The sequence below is a fragment of the Lycium barbarum genome, chromosome 1, assembly GCF_019175385.1.
Source record: "Lycium barbarum isolate Lr01 chromosome 1, ASM1917538v2, whole genome shotgun sequence".
Classification (NCBI taxonomy): domain Eukaryota; kingdom Viridiplantae; phylum Streptophyta; class Magnoliopsida; order Solanales; family Solanaceae; genus Lycium; species Lycium barbarum.
Window position 1 is genome coordinate 159,348,282 of NC_083337.1, and position 24,194 is coordinate 159,372,475.

At 34.8% G+C, this 24,194-nt stretch overlaps 1 protein-coding gene across 1 annotated transcript; it reads right to left on the reverse strand.

Moving 5' to 3' along the window:
- Positions 1–17,866: 17,866 nt before the first annotated feature.
- Positions 17,867–20,456, reverse strand: LOC132601154 (transcription factor MYB1R1-like). Its single transcript, XM_060314302.1, has 3 exons — positions 20,050–20,456; positions 19,189–19,397; positions 17,867–18,499 (listed from the first exon to the last, which is right to left on the reverse strand). The coding sequence occupies exons 1-3, from the start codon at positions 20,339–20,341 to the stop codon at positions 18,086–18,088; spliced, it is 915 nt and encodes a 304-aa protein (XP_060170285.1). The 5' UTR covers positions 20,342–20,456; the 3' UTR covers positions 17,867–18,085.
- Between the last annotated feature and the right edge of the window lie 3,738 nt (positions 20,457–24,194).

A 24,194-nucleotide genomic window follows, 5' to 3' on the forward strand; every position in this document is an offset into this window, starting at 1 on the left:
GCTTTCTTTAGCTGCTCCTCTATGTTTCCTCTCAACCTCGTCTATTCAATGCTCTCAGGAAGTTATATTTTTCCTTAATTTTTTTTGTACTGCAAGAGAATCTAAGAATGTGTTTACTCAAGAACTTTTCCACAGCAACCCTATTGCACCAACATAGTATCACAGGATAGAGGATGGTAACTATGCTGCAGTAATAGCATCTCTAATTGGCCAAACTAACTGGACATCAACTTGCCTAACTTTTCGTTAGGAGCATTGAGAGTGTACCTCCAAAGGCAATCTTAAAATGTACTCTCTCCGTCCCACAATAAGTGTCACCTTAGCTAAATTTTTTTGTTCCATAATAAGTGTCACCTTAGGAAATCAATGCATATATTAACAAAAAATTTCCTACTTTGCCCTTGGACAAAAATTGACAAATTTATGTATTCAAGACAAAAAGCACATAAAAACTTGGTATTGCTGCATTCCCAATGTTAAAAGGCTTACTTTTCATGCATGCTCTAATCAAAAGAGAAAAATAACTTATTTTTATTATATAGGGGTAGTTTAGTAAACTTTACATTGCATTATTGGTTTCTTAATATGGGTGTTTTTGACTAAGGTGACACTTATTATGAGACGGAGGGAGTATAATTTTGATGTCCAGTTTAATGGCCGATTCTTAGTGTATGTAGAACTTTAGCTGCCCATATACCAGAACGGCATGGCTCATTACTTTTCACTCATTTAGCTCCTATATTCAATTTCAAATTGTTTGAAAATTAATCACAGTTGTCAGTATTCAAGAACTCTAATTGATAAATGAGAAAAAGCTAAAATAGAATCATTACAAATATGTACACTGGGAAACTGAAAAGAGTGGATATTCCAGGGCCTTGTGGCATTCTAGAGTATAAAAATGCTAGTGAGTTCTGCCACGTGAATTCTACCGTTTGGTTAACTGAATTAAGGAGCAAATTGAGGGTATTGTTGGTGCATTAGTGAAGTGTACGAGTGGGTATTCTTCTTTATCTATTTCCTTTGATTGGATAGAGATATTTCTCTCTATCGGAAACAGCCTCTCTAACCCATAAAGGTTGAGATAAGGTTTGCGTACATCTTACCCTCCCCAAACCCCACTTGTGGGATTACACTGGGTATGTTGTTGTTGTTGTTGGATAGAGATATTTCTCTGGGACGGTCTGCTTGTTTTACAGGCTTGCACACTCTTGTTCAATAGCAGTTGAAAAATGTAGAAGGCGGCGAATTTCCCAACTAGTGAAAGTGTTAGTAACTGGTGAGACATTAAATGGAGCAACTGGAAAAGTTGCATTCAATCTTCTGATGAATAAAGTTGTGCTCTTTTGAACTATGTTAGGAAATAACTCTAGTCATGTTTATATGAATAGATCGGTGTCATTCTTATGAACTGAAAGTGTTAAAGGTGTCTGCAGTTTTTCTGAAATTTTGGAAGATGGTTTTTTCTTTTATTTCTTCTTTCTGAACATCGGATACATTCTCTTTGTAACTTGTCGGTCTGATTCTGCTTAATATTTGTTACACCTTGTAGTTTTATACATTTAGATTTGTCGTACGTTACTTGTCTTAGTTTTAGACACTGGGATTTGTCTTCAAGGTCATACGAAGTTGGACATGCTTAACTTATGCTTATAAGGGTTTAAGTTCATGTTTGGTAAATAGCGGAAGGATTAGAGAATATGTGAATCGAAGCGGAAAGGTTCGTCAAAAGTTGTTTCTGGGAAATATAAAATATGGACCGTATAATATGAGATATGGTCCGTATTTTGAGATATGGACCATATTTAAGGATTTTAAAAATTTCCAGAGAAGACAGTTTTTGAGGTGGAGGAATACGGCCCATTATACAGACCGTATAATTTTATACGGCTAGAAAGTTGGCCGTATAATGTTATACGGCCAAGAATACAAGCCATATTTTTAATGGCGGTGGAATTTTTCTGTTTTTATATATCGTGGAATTTTTCTGTTTTTATATATCGCGACCCCTCTTCATTTGAGGTCATTTTTAACATAATCCCAAGTTCAAGAAAGCTCTAGAAACCTCTGTCAAACATATTCAAACACTCCTCCAAGCATAAATCGAAGATCAAAGTGAGGATCAAAGTACTTAGGGTTTCAAAGTGTGGTTGAAACTTGTCTCTTCTTCTTGTAGAAGCTTTGGAGGGTATTTCAAGGTGAAGTGATCTTGAAATTGAAGTGTTCTTGAGGTAAGATTTCATCTTATTTTCGTGTTTATGAGTTTATGTGGTAATTATCCTAAGATTTGAGGGAAAGAAATTGGAGGAAAGGTTCAAACATGAACTTGATGATATTTTGAGTTGTAAATTAACTTGAGCTATGATTGTTAGCGTTTTTTTAGCATAATTTTGTTACGAGGGATAATAGTAATGTTGAGGAAGTGTTGTATACAAGTGTATATGGGGCTGCTCAATGGTATATCTTTAAATATGGTGAATATGAGGTTAAAGGAGATCATATGGAGTTGTTATGTAAATTATTGGTTGTGGACTTTGTGGCAATGATTAAGGAATAGGGGAAAAGCAGTCTATTTCACTTTGGAATCGAGTTATCATGATATACAAGCGTCATCTAAGTCGTATATGTATGTTTTATTATAGGAGTGGCTCTAGTGGTGATAAGCTTGTTGTTGGATTACTTGGAAGACTTGAGTTATGTTAAGGTTGTCGCTTTCTTTCTTCTGGCATGATCATATCGATACAAACATATACGAATGATATCCATAACAACTCCACTCTTAGAAATGGTAGGAGCTTATGTTTTTGATCTTCTTATGATGTTATTGATCTTATCTCATGATTATTGATCTTGTCTCATGATTATTGGTCTTGTTTATGGTTGTTGATCCCATCTTATGGCTATTGTTCCTTCGAGGTGGGATATGTCGATGATGTTAGCTCCATAATGGTAATAGGAGGTATATCGACCTTACGTCCCTCCAATACAGTTGTAATGTTTCTTTGAGCTCTCATTCATGTTTTATATATATATATATATATATATAGCTATCTTATGACACCGAGCTGCGCTATAGTCTGCTGGGTACGATTGTGGACACTACTGCAGTTGGGTACGGTAACACTGAGCCTATCATGGCCGGGTACGGTATGATGATGATATGACTCATATTTATGTATGAAAAAGTTTTTTTAAAACGAAAAGTATGCATGTCATCCGCCTTCTGAGGCATTCAGATGTACAGGTTATTTCTCGTATCTCATGTTACTTTCATAGCTTTATTATGTTGTTCTTCATCCCTTACATACTCAATACATAATTAGTATTGAAGTCCTTTTGTTTGTGGACGTTGCGTTCATGCCCGCAGGCAGAGAGACGGTTCAGACCCTTAGGCTGCATTTTCAGCGCTTGTACGGAAGCACTCCACTTGTTCCGGAGTAGCAGTTTAGCTTGGTATGATTCTTTTGTGTACATATGGGTATAGCGGGGTCCTGTCCCGTCCTTATTATGTTATGCACTCCAGTAGAGGCTCGTAGACAGATATGCACAATTAGATGTCTTATGACCTTCTCGGCCCATATTTTGTTGTACCATTATCTTGTCGACTTGTATATTTTGGGTTAAGCTTGATGACATATGTATGTATACATCTTTTGGGCTTTTGTCCCTTCCAGTTCATGATATTTACTAGTTAGCATCATGGCCCACTCAGGTGCGATTATGTGATGCACGTATGTTCTGTATTACTCGCTAGGTCAGATCCGGGTGCCCGTCATGACCCTCCGATTGGGTCGTGACGTTATTTCAGCATGTGCAAATTACCAGCATTTGCCTACTGATTTATGGCTCAAGAAACTCTATTCATCTCTCTTGTATTTGACCAAGCTCCTCCAGCGTTTTGTATTTGTTCTCTTTCTTCGGGTTAATAGTGTAAAACATGAATAAATAAAAATAAGGTAAACCAATCAAACTTTTGTATTTAGACATTTGTTTACAAAGATTTTTGAGTAGTTCCCTGTCAATTATTTCCCCTAGAACCTGAGATTGTAAAGTAATTTTTTGACCAGAAGAACTGAACATATGCACAAATTAGCATCCTGATATCTACTTCCTAGATGATGTTTGTCTCAGAAATTAACTGCTAACAGTTTAGGGATGTGACATCTATATTTTCTGTGAACAGTATAGAGTTGTCTCCCATTAGTGAGATGTTTAATGGTTCCACTCAGGAAAGGAATGAAAAATGACATGCTTGTTACAATATGAACCATAAAACCATGTGGAGCAAAAGTTTTGTCTTCGATCTGCTCCTTTCCTGAATGTGCTGGCTTCTGGAAACTTCTAAGGGGCACACTTGTGATCTCTGAATAAGATGGTTTTCAGTATATATCCATTATCTAGATATTGTGAAAAAAGTTGCATAAAGGTTGGAATCAGTTGAAGAGCACTGGTGACTACTTATGAAACTTAATGTTACACCCCGTAAGAGTCCGTGCTACTTGACTCAAGACAAGAATGAATGAGTTAAGAAAGTTCAAGGAAAGTTAATCGAGTTAATAGGAATATCGTTATATATATGGTTGCCTTAAGTATCCCGAGGTGACATGGTAAACTAAAGGATTTGAAATCATGTTATTAGTATGTATACGACGTAATATGAGTGCCCTTTTAAAGTATTTGAGATTATTAGTAATGATATAGAAGATGGACAAAAGATATGAATATACTTTTGCGATTGGAGTTTTATCGAAGCTTTGTGAATTCTCTAGTTGTGTTTAAGGTTATTGTGATTCTTCGGACCCTTCGAGACGCGTGTATGGATTGTTATGGATGTATATGAGTAGGTATATGTATGTATAAGAGGTTACATGAGGGTTGGGAGAGGATTAGAAGTTAAACGGATCTAAACGAAATGAATCGAAACAGCTTCAGTAAAATCTCGGACCAGATTTTTAGCCCATATTGTTGGAGGCATATCTCCTAGTATATGAGGAGTTTTAAGGTGTTTCAAAAGCCTAAAATGAAGCTCATCGAGTCTAGTTTCCAACGCAACAAACCGCTAATCAAAATGATATCGGGATAAGGAGTTATGGACGATGCAAGTTGGGCTAGCGGGGCAGCAAGTTGAGACCTGACCCAAACATTCATATTTCGGCCCATGAGGCCCATTAAACTTAATATATAAGTCACCACTTTGTCCTATATCACTTCACACGACCGAAAACAGATCCAAGAACCCTTATGCTCTCTCCCAAACCCCCTTTCTAATTGAGCCATCATATAAACTAAATCCTAGCCCCTTGACATGAGATTAGTTAAAGAGAAGTTGTAGCCTACGTTCTCTTTGTGTTGTTAAGCAAGCAGTTGGAAAGAGGAACTAGATTCTTGAAGATTCTGCTTGTTAAAGGTAAGTTCAACCTACTACTCATGTTATTAAGTTGGATTAAAGATTTAACATGGTGTATACGTGAAGGAAACGTTGATATACAAGCGATATACGGACTTAGATGTTATTGTAAGTTGGGGGCTGTTTTGTGATGATATTTTGGGGTTGTTTAGTATGATTTTCGTGGCTGTTTTGTGATGATATTTTGGGGTTGTTTGGTATGATTTTCGTGGCTGTTTTGTGATGATATTTTGGGGCTGTTTGGTATAATTTTCGTAGTTGTTTTGTGATGATATTTTGGGGCTGTTTGGTATGATTTTTGTGGCTGTTTTGTGATGATATTTTAGGGTTATTTGGTATGATTTTCGTGGCTGTGTGTGTTGTTGATCTTTTGTCACGACCCAACCCGATGGGCCATGACTAGTGCCCGAGCTGGACACTCGTATACGAAACTGCTAGATATAATCAGACTGAAACTAAGGACAATATGGAAATTTGTAAAAGCAAGCTATCGACTCATAACGTCATATATCATAATGAACCTGTCTCCTGAGGAGTCACAGCTAACCAAAACATAACAAAATATGCAAGCCGACAAGGCTGCCACTATTTATGGGAATACCCAAAACGAACCATGTCGATATAGCTGACCAAAACCTACATACAACCCGCACATGTCTACAGACCTCTAAGAGTATAATAGTGAAATATAATGGGACAGGGCCCCGCCGTACCCCTGGCTATGCATAAGTCTATATCAAAGGATCTGTACCAAAATGACTTGGGTTCCGGAACAATGGAGCTCTCCAAACAGTTGAGCAGAAGTCCTAGGCTGGAGGATCGCCAAACTGAGTGTCTATACCTGCGGGCATGAAACGCATCCCCTGAAGAAAGGGGGTCAGTACGAAAAATGTACTGAATATATAAAGCATGAAGTATAATAAAGAAGATCATGACTGAGCAAAAGATGACAGGAGACAAGTATGATAATCAAAGATACCAATGCACCTGTGCCTTATGAGATGAGAGTCATGCATATCTATATAATATACCATACCCGGCCTATTATAGGACTCGGTGAATGAAGTCATATACATATATACCGTACCCGACCCTCTAGTGAAGGTTTCGGCGAGATATCATATATATATATATATATATATATATATATATAGACTCGGTGAACAATGCAATGAAACTGTGCATGAATACATACTCGGCCCGGGACTCAATGAAATGATGTAAAAACGTTATGTACGAATAGAATATCAGAAGCAACCATATACAAATTAAATCATCATCTGAGACTCAATAGAATAATTAGAATGAACCAACACTGGAGAATCAAAGACAACTATCATGTCAAGTATCACTGAGGACTAGAATTCATTGGAATTATGTACGTTCATCGTCCGCTTATTTTATGTAACTTATGCCAAAAAAGAAGGAAGGGATAGCTTTACATACCTTGAAGCGAGTCTATTCGTCTAAAATCTACTGCCCAGGTTTGTAATCTATAACAAGGCAATAATTACGCCACAATTAGATGAAAGTCATTCTTTACTACTCATTCTAGGCTAACAAACAATCTAATGAAAATCCGGAAACATTTCCCTTATTTTTCTTACTCCGTCTCAACTCACCAACAACCCAAAATAATCACAACAATATCAACAACACACACAGCCACGAAAATCATACCAAACAGCCCCAAAATATCATCACAAAACAGCCACAAAAATCATACCAAACAGCCCCAAAATATCATCACAAAACAGCCACGAAAATTATACCAAACAGCCCCAAAATATCATCACAAAACAGCCACGAAAATCATACCAAATAACCCCAAAATATCATCACAAAACAACCACGAAAATCATACTAAACAGCCCCAAAATATCATCACAAAACAGCCCCCAGCTTACAATAACATCTAAGTCCGTATATCGCTTGTATATCAATGTTTCCTTCACGTATACACCATGTTAAACCTTTAATCCAACTTAATAACACGAGTAGGAGGTTGAACTTACCTTTAACAATCAGAATCTTCAAGAATCTAGTTCCTCTTTCCAGCTGCTTGCTTAACAACACAAAGAGAACGTAGGCTACAACTTCTCTTTAACTAATCTCATGTCAAGGGGCTAAGATTTAGTTTATATGATGGCTCAATTAGAAAGGGGGTTTGGGAGAGAGCATAAGGGTTCTTGGATCTGTTTTAGGTCGTGTGAAGTGATATAGGACAAAGTGGTGACTTATATATTAAGTTTAATGGGCCTCATGGGCCGAAATATGAATGTTTGGGTCGGGTCTCAACTTGCTGCCCTGCCAGCCCAACTTGCATCGTCCATAACTCCTTATCCCGATATCATTTTGATTAGCGGTTTATTGCGTTAGAAACTAGACTCGATGAACTTCATTTTAGGCTTTTGAAAACACCTTAAAACTCCTTATATGCTAGGATATATGCCTCCAACAATATGGGCTAAAAATCTGGTCTGAGATTTTACTGAAGTTGTTTCGATTCATTTCGTTTAGATTCGTTTAACTTATAATCCTCTCCCAACCCTCATGTAACCTCTTATACATACATATACCTACTCATATACATCCATAACAATCCATACACGCGTCTCGAAGGGTCCGAAGAATCACAATAACCTTAAACATAACTAGAGAACTCACAAAGCTTCGACAAAACTCCAATCGCAAAAGTATATTCATATCTTTTGTCCATCTTCTATATCATTACTAATAATATCCAATACTTTAAAAGGGCACTCACATTACCTCGTATACGTACTCATAACATGATTTCAAATCCTTTAGGTTACCATGTCATCTCAGGATACTTAAGGCAACCATATATATAACGATATTCCTACTAACTCGATTAACTTTCCTTGAACTTTCTTATCTCATTCATTCTTGTCTTGAGTCAAGTTGCAAGAACTCTTACGGCGAAATAATAATAGGGAAGAGGTGACTTGGGAAGCAGAAAGCGAAATGAAGAATAAGTATCCTTCCTTGTTCCCTATGCCTGCAGGTAATTTAATTCCTTACTTCGACTATATTGATTGGTAAATGAGACTATATGATATTGTGGCCCTATAAGGCATCTGTGGGTTACTGGATGCAGGTTGGTAGGTATAGCTATAGAGGAGACTCTATCGAAATTTTTATAAGACTCTATAGACTAGTTTAACATTCGAAGACGAATGTTTTTTTAAGAGGGGAAGAATGTTACACCCCGTAAGAGTCCGTGCTACTTGACTCAAGACAATAATGAATGAGTTAAGAAAGTTCAAGGAAAGTTAATCGAGTTAGTAGGAATATCATTATATATATGGTTGCCTTAAGTATCCCGAGGTGACATGGTAACCTAAAGGATTTGAAATCATGTTATGAGTACGTATACAAGGTAATGTGAGTGCCCTTTTAAAGTATTTTAGATTATTAGTAATGATATAGAATATGGACAAAAGATATGAATATACTTTTGCGATTGGAGTTTTGTCGAAGCTTTGTGAGTTCTCTAGTTATGTTTAAGGTTATTGTGATTCTTCGGACCCTTCGAGACGCGTGTATGGATTGTTATGGATGTATATGAGTAGGTATATGTATGTATAAGAGGTTACATGAGGGTTGGGAGAGGATTATAAGTTAAACGAATCTAAACGAAATGAATCGAAACAGCTTCAGTAAAATCTCAGACTAGATTTTTAGCCCATATTGTTGGAGGCATATATCCTAGTATATAAGGAGTTTTAAGGTGTTTCAAAAGCCTAAAATGAAGTTCATCGAGTCTAGTTTCTAACGCAATAAACCGCTAATCAAAATGATATCGGGATAAGGAGTTATGGACGATGCAAGTTGGGCTGGCAGGGCAGCAAGTTGAGACCCGACCCAAACATTCATATTTCGGCCCATGAGGCCCATTAAACTTAATATATAAGTCACCACTTTGTCCTATATCACTTCACACGACCTAAAACAGATCCAAGAACCCTTATGCTCTCTCCCAAACCCCCTTTCTAATTGAGCCATCATATAAACTAAATCTTAGCCCCTTGACATGAGATTAGTTAAAGAGAAGTTGTAGCCTACGTTCTCTTTGTGTTGTTAAGCAAGCAGCTGGAAAGAGGAACTAGATTCTTGAAGATTCTGATTGTTAAAGGTAAGTTCAACCTCCTACTCGTGTTATTAAGTTGGATTAAAGGTTTAACATGGTGTATACGTGAAGGAAACATTGATATACAAGCGATATACGGACTTAGATGTTATTGTAAGCTGGGGGCTATTTTGTGATGATATTTTGGGGCTGTTTAGTATGATTTTCGTGGTTGTTTTGTGATGATATTTTGGGGTTGTTTGGTATGATTTTCGTGGCTGTTTTGTGATGATATTTTGGGGTTGTTTGGTATAATTTTCGTGGCTGTTTTGTGATGATATTTTGGGACTGTTTGGTATGATTTTTGTGGCTGTTTTGTGATGATATTTTGGGGCTGTTTGGTATGATTTTCGTGGTTGTGTGTGTTGTTGATATTGTTGTGATTATTTTGGGTTGTTGGTGAGTTTGGACGGAGTAAGGGAAATGTTTCCGGATTTTCATTAGATTGTTTGTTAGCTTAGAATGAGTAGTAAAGAATGACTTTCATCTAATTGTGGCGTAATTATTGCCTTGTTATAGATTACAAACCTGGGCAGTAGATTTTAGACGAATAGACTCGCTTCAAGGTATGTAACGCTATCCCTTCCTTCTTTTTCTTGGCATGAGTTACATAAAATAAGCGGACGATGAACGTACATAATTCCAATGAATTCTAGTCCTCAGTGATACTTTGACATGATAGTTGTCTTTGATTCTCCTTGGTTCATTCTATTGAGTCTGAGATGATGATTTAATTTGTATATGGTTGCTCCTGATATTCTATTCGTGCATAACGTTATTACATCATTTCACCGAGTCCCGGGCCGGGTATGTATTCGTGCACAGTTTCATTGTATTGTTCACCGAGTCCCACACTAGAGGGCCGGGTACGGTATATATGTATATGACTTCATTCACCGAGTCCCATAATGGGCCGGGTACGGTATATTATATAGATATGCATAACTCTCATCTCATAAGGCACAGGTGCATTGGTATATTTGATTATCATACTTGTCTCCTGTCATCTTTTACTCAGTCATGATCTTCTTTATTGTACTTCATGCTTTATATATTCAGTACATTTTTTGTACTGACCCCCTTTCTTCGGGGGCTGCGTTTCATGCCCGCAGGTACGGACACTCAGTTTGGCGATCCTCCAGCCTAGGACTTCTGCTCAGCTGTTTGGAGAGCTCCATTGTTCCAGAGCCCAAGTCATTTTGGTACAGATCCTTTGATATAGACTTATGCATATCCAGGGGTATGGCGGGGCCCTGTCCCGTCATATTTCACTATTATACTTTTAGAGGTCTGTAGACATGTGTGGGTTGTATATAGGTTTTGGTCAGCTATATCGACATGGTTCGTTTTGGGTATTCCCATAAATAGTGACAGACTTGTCGGCTTGCATATTTTGTTATGTTTTGGTTAGCTGTGACTCCTCAGGAGACAGGTTCATTATGATATATGACGTTATGTGTCGATAGCTTGCTTTTACAAATTTCCTTATTGTCCTTAGTTTCAGTCTGATTATATTTAGCAGTTTCGTATACGAGTGTCCAGCTCGGGCACTAGTCATGGCCCATTGGGTTGGGTCGTGACACTTAAATAAGTTATAGCTTCATATGGTATCTGGAAAGTAGAAAGGCATCTTATTCCAGTTACTTTTAAATTGATAACTTAGTTTGTGCTCAATAATAACCGTCCGGTTTAGGGGGGGGAGAACTCGTTAATCACGTGGATAGATAATATGATCATCAGATACTGTTGCTCTCCATTTTGTTTGGAATTGCTTTAAGAACTAGCCTCTTATCACAATACTCAAAAGTCTAATATTGTTCGTAGATAGGCAACCAGCATAGATTCTTCTGAGTTCCATTTGGACAATTAGAAAATGAGAGAAAACATCTAATTGGATGAATGGGAAAAGTATTTAGCACTAATAAAGCTACTGTTAGGATGGATGAAACCTAAGGGAGATTCCAGTCTTTTTTTATTAACACAAATGAGAAATCAGCTAAGGTTACTCTACCACCCTACAATGCTTTAGAAGCAAGTTTCTTTAGCTTTATCCATATATATATATATATATATATATCCATTGTTTTTGGCTTGTTATGCAATCACCTTCTCTGTTCTTGAAAGCATCTGGCAGTTAGAATTTTGTAGCATTTGCCATGAAGAACAAAAGCAGAAGCAACAAGTCCCTCTGTGAGGAGTCAATGAACATTGTAACAAGTGTGATCAGGCTGTCGTCGTTATCTATTGCCACAATGAGCCTTGGAATTGCAGCACAACCGGCAGCAGGTAAAACGGCTGCATCATGCCCTGCAACATTCATCAAAGGCTCGCCAACAGCACAATTTCCTGAGAGCTTTAGGTCACAGGAGCCAGGGAACGTCAAAAAGCCCGTTGCCTACCTGATTGAGCCAGCTGAAAGTGATAAATCCTCATATGCAGTTAATGAGAAGAGTGTAGATGGTAGGGCCTCTGATTACATTAGAAGAGTGCATGAGAAGAATCGTCATGATTCAGACGAGGCGATGAGTTTTTCTGGATTTGTCATTCCACCTCCACCTCGTTTCATGTAGTCCTGTTTGTACTATCAACCATGTGTATTACCATCTTCTACTATTATTGCGTAGAATAAATGTCTTTTCATCTATCTTGGATAATATGCTTTGCTTCTCTTGAGAACAGGCTTATTATGATTAGTGTCATGGCGATGAAGAATCTTCTCCTTTTGTTCCTTTGTCTACTGAAGGCTTTTTTTCATAAGAAGCTTGCATCTTGCTCTTACCATTCTTCCTTATTGCTTGGCATCTATTGATCTTATGTGTTTCATGTAATCAACTAAACCAAATTAGTTAGGAGTTTGTTATATGAATCTAGTTGGAATCAGTTATATGAATCCTAACCATTCCGTTTTATTCAAGCATGAAGGAAAATATTATATTGATAAACTCTATGAATATCTGAATGCTCTCTACAATTTTCACAATATAAAATAACTAGCAGCAACCCTATTTATAATAATATAAAACCTACTTTAATTCAAAACAGGAAAATCTATTCCTATACTAATTTGATTATAAATTCTAATTGGACATGGATTAAAATACCAAAGTCTAACCAATTTTGGTTTCCTACAATTTTGAATTATTATTTCCAACAAAGCATATCTCATTCCGATATTAAATAAGTTGTTTTTTAGGTGAATTAAGGTTTCTCCGAATCTATGATTATCTAAATCTTGCACTTATTTTATCATTTAAATAGCATGTAAGTTTTTATGCAGAATATTAAGACTCCTAGTAAGCATAGGACATAATGCAAGCAGGGGCGGATTTAAGTGGAGGTGAGGGTGTTCACGGGCAAAAAATTACAGTGTATACATAGGATAGATTTTCTATGTTTATGTTGATATATAAACTTTTGAATACCCTAAACATATGCAAATTGTTAGCTGAAGCGGTCCAGGGTGTGCAAAATTGTCTCTAGCATCTTAGGTTTGATTCCTATCAACAACATTATTTTTTATATTTAGCTTTTGTTGTTTTTTTCGAATTCCCTGAGTGAAAATCTTGGATCCGCTACTGAATGCAAAGTGTAATGACCTAACCCTTTATTCCAAAAGGGTTGTTTCGCTTATATGGGTCCAGTGCTTCCATTGTGTTTCTTTTTAGCTATGTTATTCTCGCACTATGACTGGGCATATGGAGGCAGAGGCGGAGCTATCCATGTCCAAGGGGTGTCAAGCACACTCCTTCGCCGGAAAATTACATTATATAATAGGTGAAATTTTAGTTTTATAGGTATATATACCACTGTTGACACATGTTGACACAAGTTGAAGGTTTAGCTCAATGGTTAAGGGGTTGCAAAATTTCCTAAAGTACCATGTTCAAACTTGAGTTGTGACATTTCTATATTTTTTGACACCCCTTAATATGAATCCCGGTTCTGCATGGTGGTATATATAAACAACATCTTTGATATTGTCCAATCTTGTGTCAATACCTAATTCATTAAACGTTGGTCTCGCAAGTCGCAACCATTCTATAATACATGCCTTTCACTTTGCTAGATATTTTTCTATAGTATAACATTTGTTTTGTGCTACGTCTTTAAGACTGAGTCTAGATATCTGAATTGTATGCATTCACCGAGATCCTGTAAATTTACTTTTCATTCGTTCTTCTTGTTGGATTAAACTTGTATTGTATGTATTCCGTCTTATTTCTATTTATCGTAAAGTAATTATTTCCTAAAGTGATCCATTATTCCAATTTTTTTATTTCCAGCTTTGTTTTGTCAAAGTAATACAATATCATCTCAAAATAGAACTCTTTGACATATACAAAAGAATTGATGGCAATAAAAGAGAGATATTGAGATATATATGAATTGAGGCAAAAGTATGTGCTACAATAAGGGGCAGGGAGAAATATTCCATTGTTGTTATGTTGATAGGTGAACAAGATGGACAGAAGTCTGTTCAATTATCTTTACTTTTTTTTTTTTTTTTTTTAATGTTTAGATGTGCGGTAAGTACTTCTTCATCTCAAAAATTTTGGGTTTGAACTCTTCGGATGGAGTCGCCTTAAATTGAAAGCACTTTATCTCCAAATTGGAATTTCTCAGCGGAATTCGAACTAGTGGAGTCTCATCATATGAGAAATAAAAAATTCCTTATATAAAATGAATAATTAGAGAGAATAAATTAAGAGAGAAAAGAAAATGCATATCTGTGTCAAGTGGCAAGAGAATATTGTTATCTGTTGAGCAAAAGGGGAATATCTATAGGCTATAGCCCTACCAACCCTTATCTTATCCGTGGTTTTCCAACTAAATTGAGAACCTTATTGCGTGTAAACGTGACAATCTGTTATTCACCCCTTGCCGATATGTCCTTCCATACGTAAACGCATTTTCACAACAAAGCATATTTTTTTTTACTGATGGTATCCGAGTTAATTTGTAGTTATTAAATAATTAATATGCAATTCTTCCAGCAGTGCAAATACTCGATAACTTTGCGCATCAAATTTTAAATAAATAAATCACCTAAGTATTTTGTTATTTGCGAAAATTTAAATTCTGATATCCTATGATCACCAATCCAGCTTTATTGGCAACATTCTTAGATGCACACAGAAATTAAACACAGATTCGAGTGCGGGTATCACTACATGACTTTTGAAGGCCAATAATATTGGAACCACTGCACAAAAAATTTCTTTTTGGCAGGCCAATTTAGCCTCGAGTTAATCTGGAGACTATTTTTTAGTTTATCTAATAATTTAAGTATGTATTAGTTTATGCCTAGCACAGTTTTTCAAGTTTGACCTATTTACTTTTCATTATTAACGGCCAATAATTGATCAGTTTTAGGAACACGCATAGGCAGCATTACCGACTTACTAGTACTGATGTTTCCACTCGTGACAATAAGTACAAATAAAGAATTAACATTGTATTTTTAACTTATATTCAAATTCTACCGGCGTTTAGGGGTGTCAATAGGTCGATCGGTTATTTTAGAAAATTTATTCTAAATCGATTTTTCGGTTATTATATTGTGTCTTATTAAGGTTAGATTTTCCAGAAATAATAGTGTCAGTTATCACCATTCATTTTTTGTATTGATATGACACGATACGATTAATTTTTGATACTTTATTTTTAAAACATCACATAAGAATCGTATCGTTATTAGAACGATCATTGTTATGTAAAGTAATAACCTTTAATATAACAAATAAAGAATAAATGAGAGTATGATATGTTCGTTGAGTACAATTTTTACTACAGGAACTTATATACATACAATGTTCAAGTAAGATTTTGAGTTCTAAGACAGAAGTTGCAATAATACAAGTAGTTATGCATTTCTAACTCATTCTTTACCAAACACAGATATCGTTATATCCTTAAAACGATAATTGAGTTGCTAATAGGAAATTTGTCGTTCAAAATGCATCGAATCTGAAAAGAAAGAAAAAAAACGTATTACTAAAATTGTGGGGAAAATATAGATTTGATATTTGACTCAAATATCTCTCAGATACAAGAGGGGGAAAAAGAGAAGAAAACATACGTTGGTTGGTAGATTGTTTTGTTATTGAAAAGTCTAGACCAATTTAGTTTCAATAGGTAGGTTCGGGAGTTACTTGTAGTCGTTTCTATTTAGTTTGCTGCAAAGCGAAGGCCAATAATAAATGCCTTGTTATATTTAAGTTGTACTCTAATATTTATATTGTACTCTCTATATATATAAAAGTATATTTTATATATAAATTTATTAGGTTCTGTTTGGTATTTTTCCATTTCTTGTATAAAGTCAATCAATCTATCCTAATTATTCGGCACGATAACAAATTATTATAGAAACCTACTACTCGTACAATTTATTAAGAACCTAATAATCTATTCACTTTGAGATCTATTTGTTTTCTTTTGTAAATTTCAAATTTATCCTAATTATACAATACTAGGGGTGTACATGAACCGGGTAGGTTCAGATTTTTCAAATACCAAACCAAACCAATTGCCTCGGGTTTTTAAATTTATAAATCAAACCAAACCAATAAAATTCGGGTTTTTTAACTTCGGGTTTTCTTAGGTTATTCGGTTTTTTCGGGTTTGTTTTCAAAAAAGTCTTTATACAAAACATATGACTTTTACTTAAAATATTTCTTTAGTCCTAGTAAGATACAATTATATAACTAAGGTATTTCTTAAGAAATTAACGCAAAATGTGAGATGGGTGATGACATCGTATTAAAATATTCAACAAAAAAGATAATAAATCGGTTAAAATAAGTATTGCTAATTAATAAGACATAAAGAAAATGACTTTAATCTAAATACTAAGTTATGCTAAAATAAATACGGTTAATAAATCTTAATTACATGACAAAGAAAAAATTAAGCTATGTATCTAAACCAATTATGCAAAATTAAAGAATAGATATCCAACATTACTGTCATTCCTAGTGTTAGAATTGAATTTCTTTTATTAGTATTAGTGTTGAGTTTGTTTTGATTTGGACTTTATTTGAGTTACTAACATTCCATGGGATATAGAACTTATTGGCATTCAAAATTCTAAGTTCAAGCTTAAAATAATATGATAAAAGACAAAAAAAAACTATGAAAAATTTTAAAAAATATTTATAAATTACATTACAAATAAATATTTTAATGTATAAAATATTTTAAAAATCGAATACACGTAATGTCAGGTCGGTTTGACTTTTTTTAACTGAAACCAAACCAAAACCAATTATGGTCTTCTTTTTTTTTCAACACCAAACCAAGTCAAACCAAACTACTAGTCGAATTTTTTTCTCGATTTATCGATTTGGTGCAATTTTTCGATTGGCTTCGTACACCCCTATTCAATACGATTAGAAAATTATATAAAAATCTATCATTTCATTAAAAAGAATCTAATAATCATGTCCTATAAGATTCGACTCCATCGATTACATACTATTGGCACCCCTGTATAATAAAAGAGTAAAAGGTAGCCAGCTGGTAGTCTATGAAAAAAAAAAAAAGCAAATACTCCCCTCGATTCATTTTTACTTTTACTTGTTCATTTCACGTTATTTAAAAAATAATAAATAAAATACATAACTTATCAATATACCCATATTAATTGATGCATATTTTTATTAAATTTTAAAAATAATTTAAAGTGAGTAATTAATACTATGGGTAAAACATAAAAAAATAAATTACCTTCTCTTAATTTGCTAAAAGTGATAAGTAAAAGTAAAAATCTATTTTTTAGAATACTAGACAAATAAAAGTGAACGGAGGGAACTCTAGCTTGTGAGTAAAGCTTACTTTAGTCAGAATCCAAACCAGAGGGCAAAGAACCAACCAATTAGAGCAACATTTTCACCGTTGAGGGCAAAGAACCAACCAATTAGAGCAACATTTCCACCGTTCTTGTAATCCATACATGCCCAATCAAGAAAACAGATGAGAAATATAATTGCAACCCAACACATGTACGACACTCTAACCCATTCAGGATTTTGGATAACGTTATCACATGGTAATCCAATCACCCACAGATATCTATAGGACCACTCTCCACTATTATCACTGTTCATCAAAGATCTACCATAAATATTGATTGTGCTTTTCAATGGAAAAGTAAATTGCATTCAACTGTGGCCTCATTTAGTAAGTTGCTTTATGAACTCATGGTAATGGAAAATACCACCCACTGATATTAGATATTAGCAGGGGTGATGTTATTCAATGTTTCTTGTTTTAACCCCCTAACCAGACATAAACAAGGAAGAATGTAGTTAAATAAGATTAGCATTAAACAGTACCACAAGGCATGACATATTTCTGGTCTGTACAAATCAGGACCAGAAGTCTAGTCAATTAATCACATCACATGGATATCTCCTTAAATAAACATTTCCTGAACATATAAATTATAATTATGAACCCTTACTCACTCGTCCTATTTTTTTTGGTTTCCATATTGCTTTCATTTTTTCAGAGATGCTTTGATCTCATGCCACTCTGATGATGCTTTCTCCATTGCTGAAGCTTGACATCACTTTAAATGCCGGGTGTCTAGTAGATGATGCTTGTCCTTGATCTAGTGACAAGGATAATCTCAGTGACAAAGACGATGGCTCAATTGTTGAGTTCTGGTTCGCGTTAAGGTCGATCATTGTTGATGGATTGGGCATTGAAAACATAGGAACAGGACGAACCAGCATCGATGAATTGCCTTGATCTCGTTGAAACAGAGTTGGACTCTCTCTTGACTTATCAATCTGTGCTGGTAACATGATAGGACCAACAGCTGGTGCCACCGGAAATGCATTGGTTTTGGTAGTTTCTGCGGTAGGTAATGTTGCTGGTGCTAGAACTGGGATTTCTTGCTTATTTTCCCCATCCTCTATTGGCATTACTGATACCTGTTTGTCATAGAAAGAGAATCTTAGAAATTGGCCTAAAAAACAAATCTCATCACCAAGTATTAAAGTGGCATTTCCACAGATTTCAGTTAGTGTTCATCAGACTTCAAAATTTATCTTTTTCAAAAACACAAGTATAACTGTATAAGACAAATAACTTGACACCAAGAAAGAATCTTTTTAGAAAAAAGACACAAAAGGAAAACAACAACAATAACAACCAAAACCCAGCACTAATATCAATTCAAAAAACAAAAAAACTATAAAATAGTAAAATAATACTCCCTCTTTCTAAAGAGAGTGATATGGTGGAAGTACAAAAATTAGACCATCTACAACTTTCTATCTCAATTACGATATCAGTTCCTGTATTTTATGCAAAACAGTCTATACACAATTGCTTACCACCTAAATCAAGTTTAATCTTCACTAGTACAGGGTAAAAAGAGAGAAAAATATAGTTACAACAACAACACAACATAACCAGAGTAATCCCACCGGTCTTGGGAGGGTAAAGTGTAAGCAAACTTTACCCCTACCTCACGAAGAGAGAGGTTATTTCCGATAAACCCTCGGCTCAAGTAGTGCAATTTAAATATGAAAATGATGGAAACATGACAACTAATAGGGAAATCAGTACATAACATGCAGAAGAAGAGTAACAACAGCAAAATAATGCGATAACGTACCAAATCAGTGGTGATATCAAAGAGGCTGGATCGGCGACGACGACGGTTGAGGTTGCTTCGGCGGAGGAAATACTTCTGAGCATGACTAGCAACTTGTGTCGGTGTGCGAGTCTTTACGAAGTTTCTAGAGATTCCTCTCCAGTCTCCTTTTCCCACTTTCTGCAATCCTAAAAGGAATAACTTGTGCTCTTCCTCCGTCCATGGAACTCCTAATACAAACCAAATCAACAAACCTTCATCAAACATCAATTTTCATGGATCCAAACTTTAGCAGAATGGATGAAAACCCTACTTTATGGTCCTGGAAACTCCCGTAGAGAATTGAAAAACAATCTCCAACTCCTACGACAGGGGAAAAATAAACTCTCTTTTTACAGGATCTAAATTTTTTTCTATGAATCCAGCCACCATCTTCTGGAATCATTTTTAAAACAGGATTTAAATAAGATAAATCACAAATTTTTATGGTTAACAATAATATTTGACTCTGTACTTAACAAATTAGGATAGAAGAGTATAACTCAAAAACTTTGTGCATAACAGAGAAAATGATCGATGAATCTAATAAAAACTTGACTGGATGAGGCATTAATTGACTAATAACAGAGAAAAATAACTGAATCAAAGAAGGAAAAAGACATCCTACGATTGTAAAATGAATACGATCATAAAAACATGCGATTATTCTTTTAAAAAAAAATTACATAATACTCCTACATTAATTGACTAATAACTGACAGAAATAATTGAATCAAATCAAGGGAAAAAAAACATCTTAAGAGTTGTAAAATGAAGACGATCATAAAACAAAGACGATTTTGTAGGAAAGATATTAATAGCAACAAAGATGAGAGATCTGACCTCGCTTACGCTCACGACCATTGTTGGACTGGTGTTGAACAGCGTCATCTGCAGAAGCATAACCTTCATCAACCACTTTAGATGACTCGTTGATATTATCACCACCATTGTTGCTATTATTGCTGTTGTTAGTATTTGGTTCCTCGTACTGTGACAGATTGTTGAGACTGACGCTTTTCCTCATAGGATCAACTTTAACTCTCACACCAAACAACATGATTTCCTTTTCCCCTCCTCCTAAACCGCCGGTCATCGACGACGATGATGACTTGTCGCTACATGCGCTAGACATCCTTCTCCAACAATCAATTGGTGATGACTAAAACGTATACTTTGTGTATGGAAGCCGTATACCTATTGAAAGAAGCGAATAAGGCGGAACAGAGAGTGTATAGAGATTTGGAAATATATAGACAGGTGTGATGCTACCACTTATTATATATAAAAAATTAAATTAAATTAAATTATAGTATTACTTACTCCCTCCGTCCACTTTTACTTGTCAGTTTCCCTCCGTCCATTAAATTATAGTATGACTAATTTGTAGAGCTAAACTATTAAGGGAAAAAGTGCAAATATGCGCTCTCAATTTTGTGATTTACAGCAGATATACCTCCATTATAAATGTAGTATAAATATGCTCCTATCGTTATAAAATGATGCAAATATATCTTTTTTGTTGACGAATTTTTTTAAAATTATTTAGTTAATATACCTTTTAATTTTTAGAAGTAAGTGTCCATGTGCCTAAAGTCTAAAACCTCAATTACTCGCTTTTGGACTGGAAGGAGTATCATATATATTAATTAGTGAAGATTAATACTATTTTTTATCGAATAACCAAAGGTGTAACTTCCCTTTAACTAAGATCACGAGTTTTATAAAGGGCTAGGTATAAATACCGAAAATCGAAAAATCGAACCGAAACTTCAACAAATCGAACCGAACTAGTTTGGTTCGGTGTTTGGTGTCCACCGTAAAAAAACGAAACCGAAATAGCCAAACTGAAGTTTGATAAAACCGAACCGAAAAACCGAAAGCGCACCGAAATTTAATACTTACCAAAAAAAAATTAAAATAGTCCAGGCCCATTAAGTTTAAAGCAAAAAAAACTCAATTGTAATAAGTCCTCTTTTGCATTTGTATCCCTAATTTTTCACTTCAATTGAGAAAATCAAATATCCTTAACAAAGAAATGTAAGTGGGATGTGTCTTTAGGATTAATGTATGTCCTTTATGTGTTTTCTTAATTATTCTTACGGTATGTATATAACACCTAGTAATCCTATATCATGATTATAGTTTTCTGTTCTTGTGTATCCTGTTTGTTTGATTTTGATTTCAATTTATCAATTTTATGTTTTATTGCTTTTGAGAATATGAATTAGTGTCAATGGAATCGCTTATAATATTATATCAAAAAAATCGAATTAAAAAAACCGAAACCGAAAGAACCGAACCGAACTAATTTGGTTCGGTGTTCGGTATCCACCTTCAAAAAACTGAATCCGAAATAGCCAAATCGAAATTTGATAAAATAGAACCGAAAAACTGAACGCCGGCGCCTAATTTTATACAAAGAAATCAACTTTTTAAAATTCATGTTCTGGTCAAACTAAGAAAATAAAGGGACGGATAAGATTATTTTTTCCCTCGTGCGGCTAGGAGTAACTTGAATAATATCGGAGTTTGAGACGAACACGTGTTGACGAATTGACGGTTAATCCGAATCTTCGGTGTGGAGGTGAGTATATGATTTTATTGGAATTCTCAACCAACTAATGTAGGGGCATTTCATATGCGGATGGGGGGACCTAGGTTGTGAGGCCTAGGGCCTATCCAGATAATACAGAAAATTTATATGGAGTCGAACTTTTCTGCAAAAAATTAGAACGTATACATATCGAGTAAAATATACTACACCGCATATGCTCGTGCTGCGCACGGCCCCCAAATTTTGAATTATATAGTATATCTATATGTATATAGTTATATACAATTAATTATAAAGATTTATGTATTGGATAGTGATAGTATATATATATTTTATACTGTTAATAAACATACCTAAATTTGCACTGTCGATGCATAGCGCCGATTATTTTGCACCTTCTAATCTTACATAATAATAAAGAAAGTTAGCTCTTTATTTGTTTATCTCGCCCTTCTTTCTTTTCTTCGATTTTAGATGGTAAAAAAGAGAATGAAATTTCCGATCTTATACCCAAAGTGCGGTACGGGTGGGGTTTGATCTTTTGCTGCTCCCCTTGACCACAGAGGCATGCGAGAGAAAGCGCTGAACAATGATTCAATGATTGAAGAGGCTTTGACAAGTTAAGCAAGTTCCTTCTTCTGCAAATATGAGATAGATCGATAGCCGGTACGGAACTAAGGGACTGTGGGAATAGCGAAAGACCGGATTCAAAGATATAGGCCAATCAAAAGGAAGATGGTGAGCCCCAACTCTAGCTCCAGAGGGCTCCGTAGGGCAGGAGAATGCTCAAGTCCGTCTACCTGTGATTCCTCATTTGGTTCCTAAAAGGTGAGGTGAGCTGTTGATTCTACTCTTGGAGTGACTCAACATAATGCTTCCAGAAAAGGCTTATACACAAATGTTATTTGTTTATTAAGCGGAATTATGTGACCATGATAAAACAGTGAAAAGTAAAAGGAGTGTAAAAGTGACACGTGGCCAAAAACATAATTAATACCTGCCACTTGAAATGACATCATCTATTCTGATGCAATTTTTATGAGCAGGGGCAAAATGGGAAAAATACTAATATATTTAATACTAAGCTACAATAAAATTCTACTTTTAACTAATAGAATTATTCAATGGCAAGTTCTTTGACCAAATTGCCCTTGGTCGACAATCCACTTCTTCAACTCATGCTTTTATATAGTTTAGTTTTTAAAAAAGGGAATTTGTCTATTACAAATTAAAAACTAAAAAAATGGAAGAAATTGCACGAATTGTCCTTCAAATGGGCTGGTATTTAATTTTTGCCTTTAGCAATTAATTTTAGGAATAATTGCAATAATACACATTCCAGCATAAAATATTATATCCACGTAGTTATAATTTTAATTTACATCTATATAGCAATTTTTTTTTATAATACTGTTTATACACACGATATACAACATTATACACGATATACAACATTATACACTTACTGTAAATAATGTATCGATCTTATATAAAAGTGTATAATAATGTATAAAAGGTTTATTTTGGTTAATATTAGAAATATATATGTCATTTTATTTTGGGTAATATTAAAAATATGAGTCAATTCAGGTAAATATTTTTTCCAAATAGACATAGGCTGTTATTTTTCCTAAATTTTATGCCTAGTGGTCATAATTTTTAATGGTGCGGAACATAACTTGTGAGATATTATGATGCATAAATATAAATTTATACCCTACCCTAGAATTTTTTTTAGGGACAAAAATTAAACAACAACACAAAATAAGGGCATAAGTGACAATGAGCCTAAAAAATGTGGCGAAAGTTTTGGTAGGACCTACAACACACATGTGGATCCCCACCTTTTTATTTTATTTTATTTTATTTTTTACATGAGTTGGAAGTGGACAACGAAACTACCTCCATCAATTTTTGTTTTGGGAAGGAAAGAGTTTTGTATTAAGCAGACATCAGAAGATGTAACACATGTTATCCCTAAATTTCTAAAAATAAAAGATGGAATATCCAATAAAACCGTTAGAAAAATAACACAATAAGAGAAAGTGAATATTTTGATCTACCAACAAAGGGGCCACTTTTTTGGACAGTCATTCAAAAATGCTGCAAATGCAGCGCGTGGTATAGAAATCTAACTGAATGAATGCACCATTATTGACTTAATAGAGGATACTTTGAGAAGTACATGAATATTGCTTGATTTTTTAATATGGGGTCCATATTTTTTTTATTATTATTATTTTTACATGAGTTGGAGGAAAAAAATAGTGCCACCTTTTTTGTAGACTCTCTAAAAAAGGATGATATATTTTTATGTTTAGAAATCATTTAACTTGATTTAAATAAAATAATTTAAATTTACACAAATAGCTATGACTTGTTTTAGACCACAAGTTTCAAAGATCTTTCCTTTCTTTTTTAAATTTCGTGT

What these genes read in the sequence shown, in the direction of transcription:
- LOC132601154 (XM_060314302.1), bottom strand. Translation starts at nt 20,341, where the DNA reads ATGTCTAGCGCATGTAGCGACAAGTCATCATCGTCGTCGATGACCGGC. An exon ending in TGGTCGTGAGCGTAAGCGAG is followed by an intron (nt 19,398 to 20,049) that starts GTCAGATCTCTC and finishes GGTTTGTATTAG; the next exon opens with GAGTTCCATGGACGGAGGAA. An exon ending in TTGATATCACCACTGATTTG is followed by an intron (nt 18,500 to 19,188) that starts GTACGTTATCGC and finishes TATGACAAACAG; the next exon opens with GTATCAGTAATGCCAATAGA.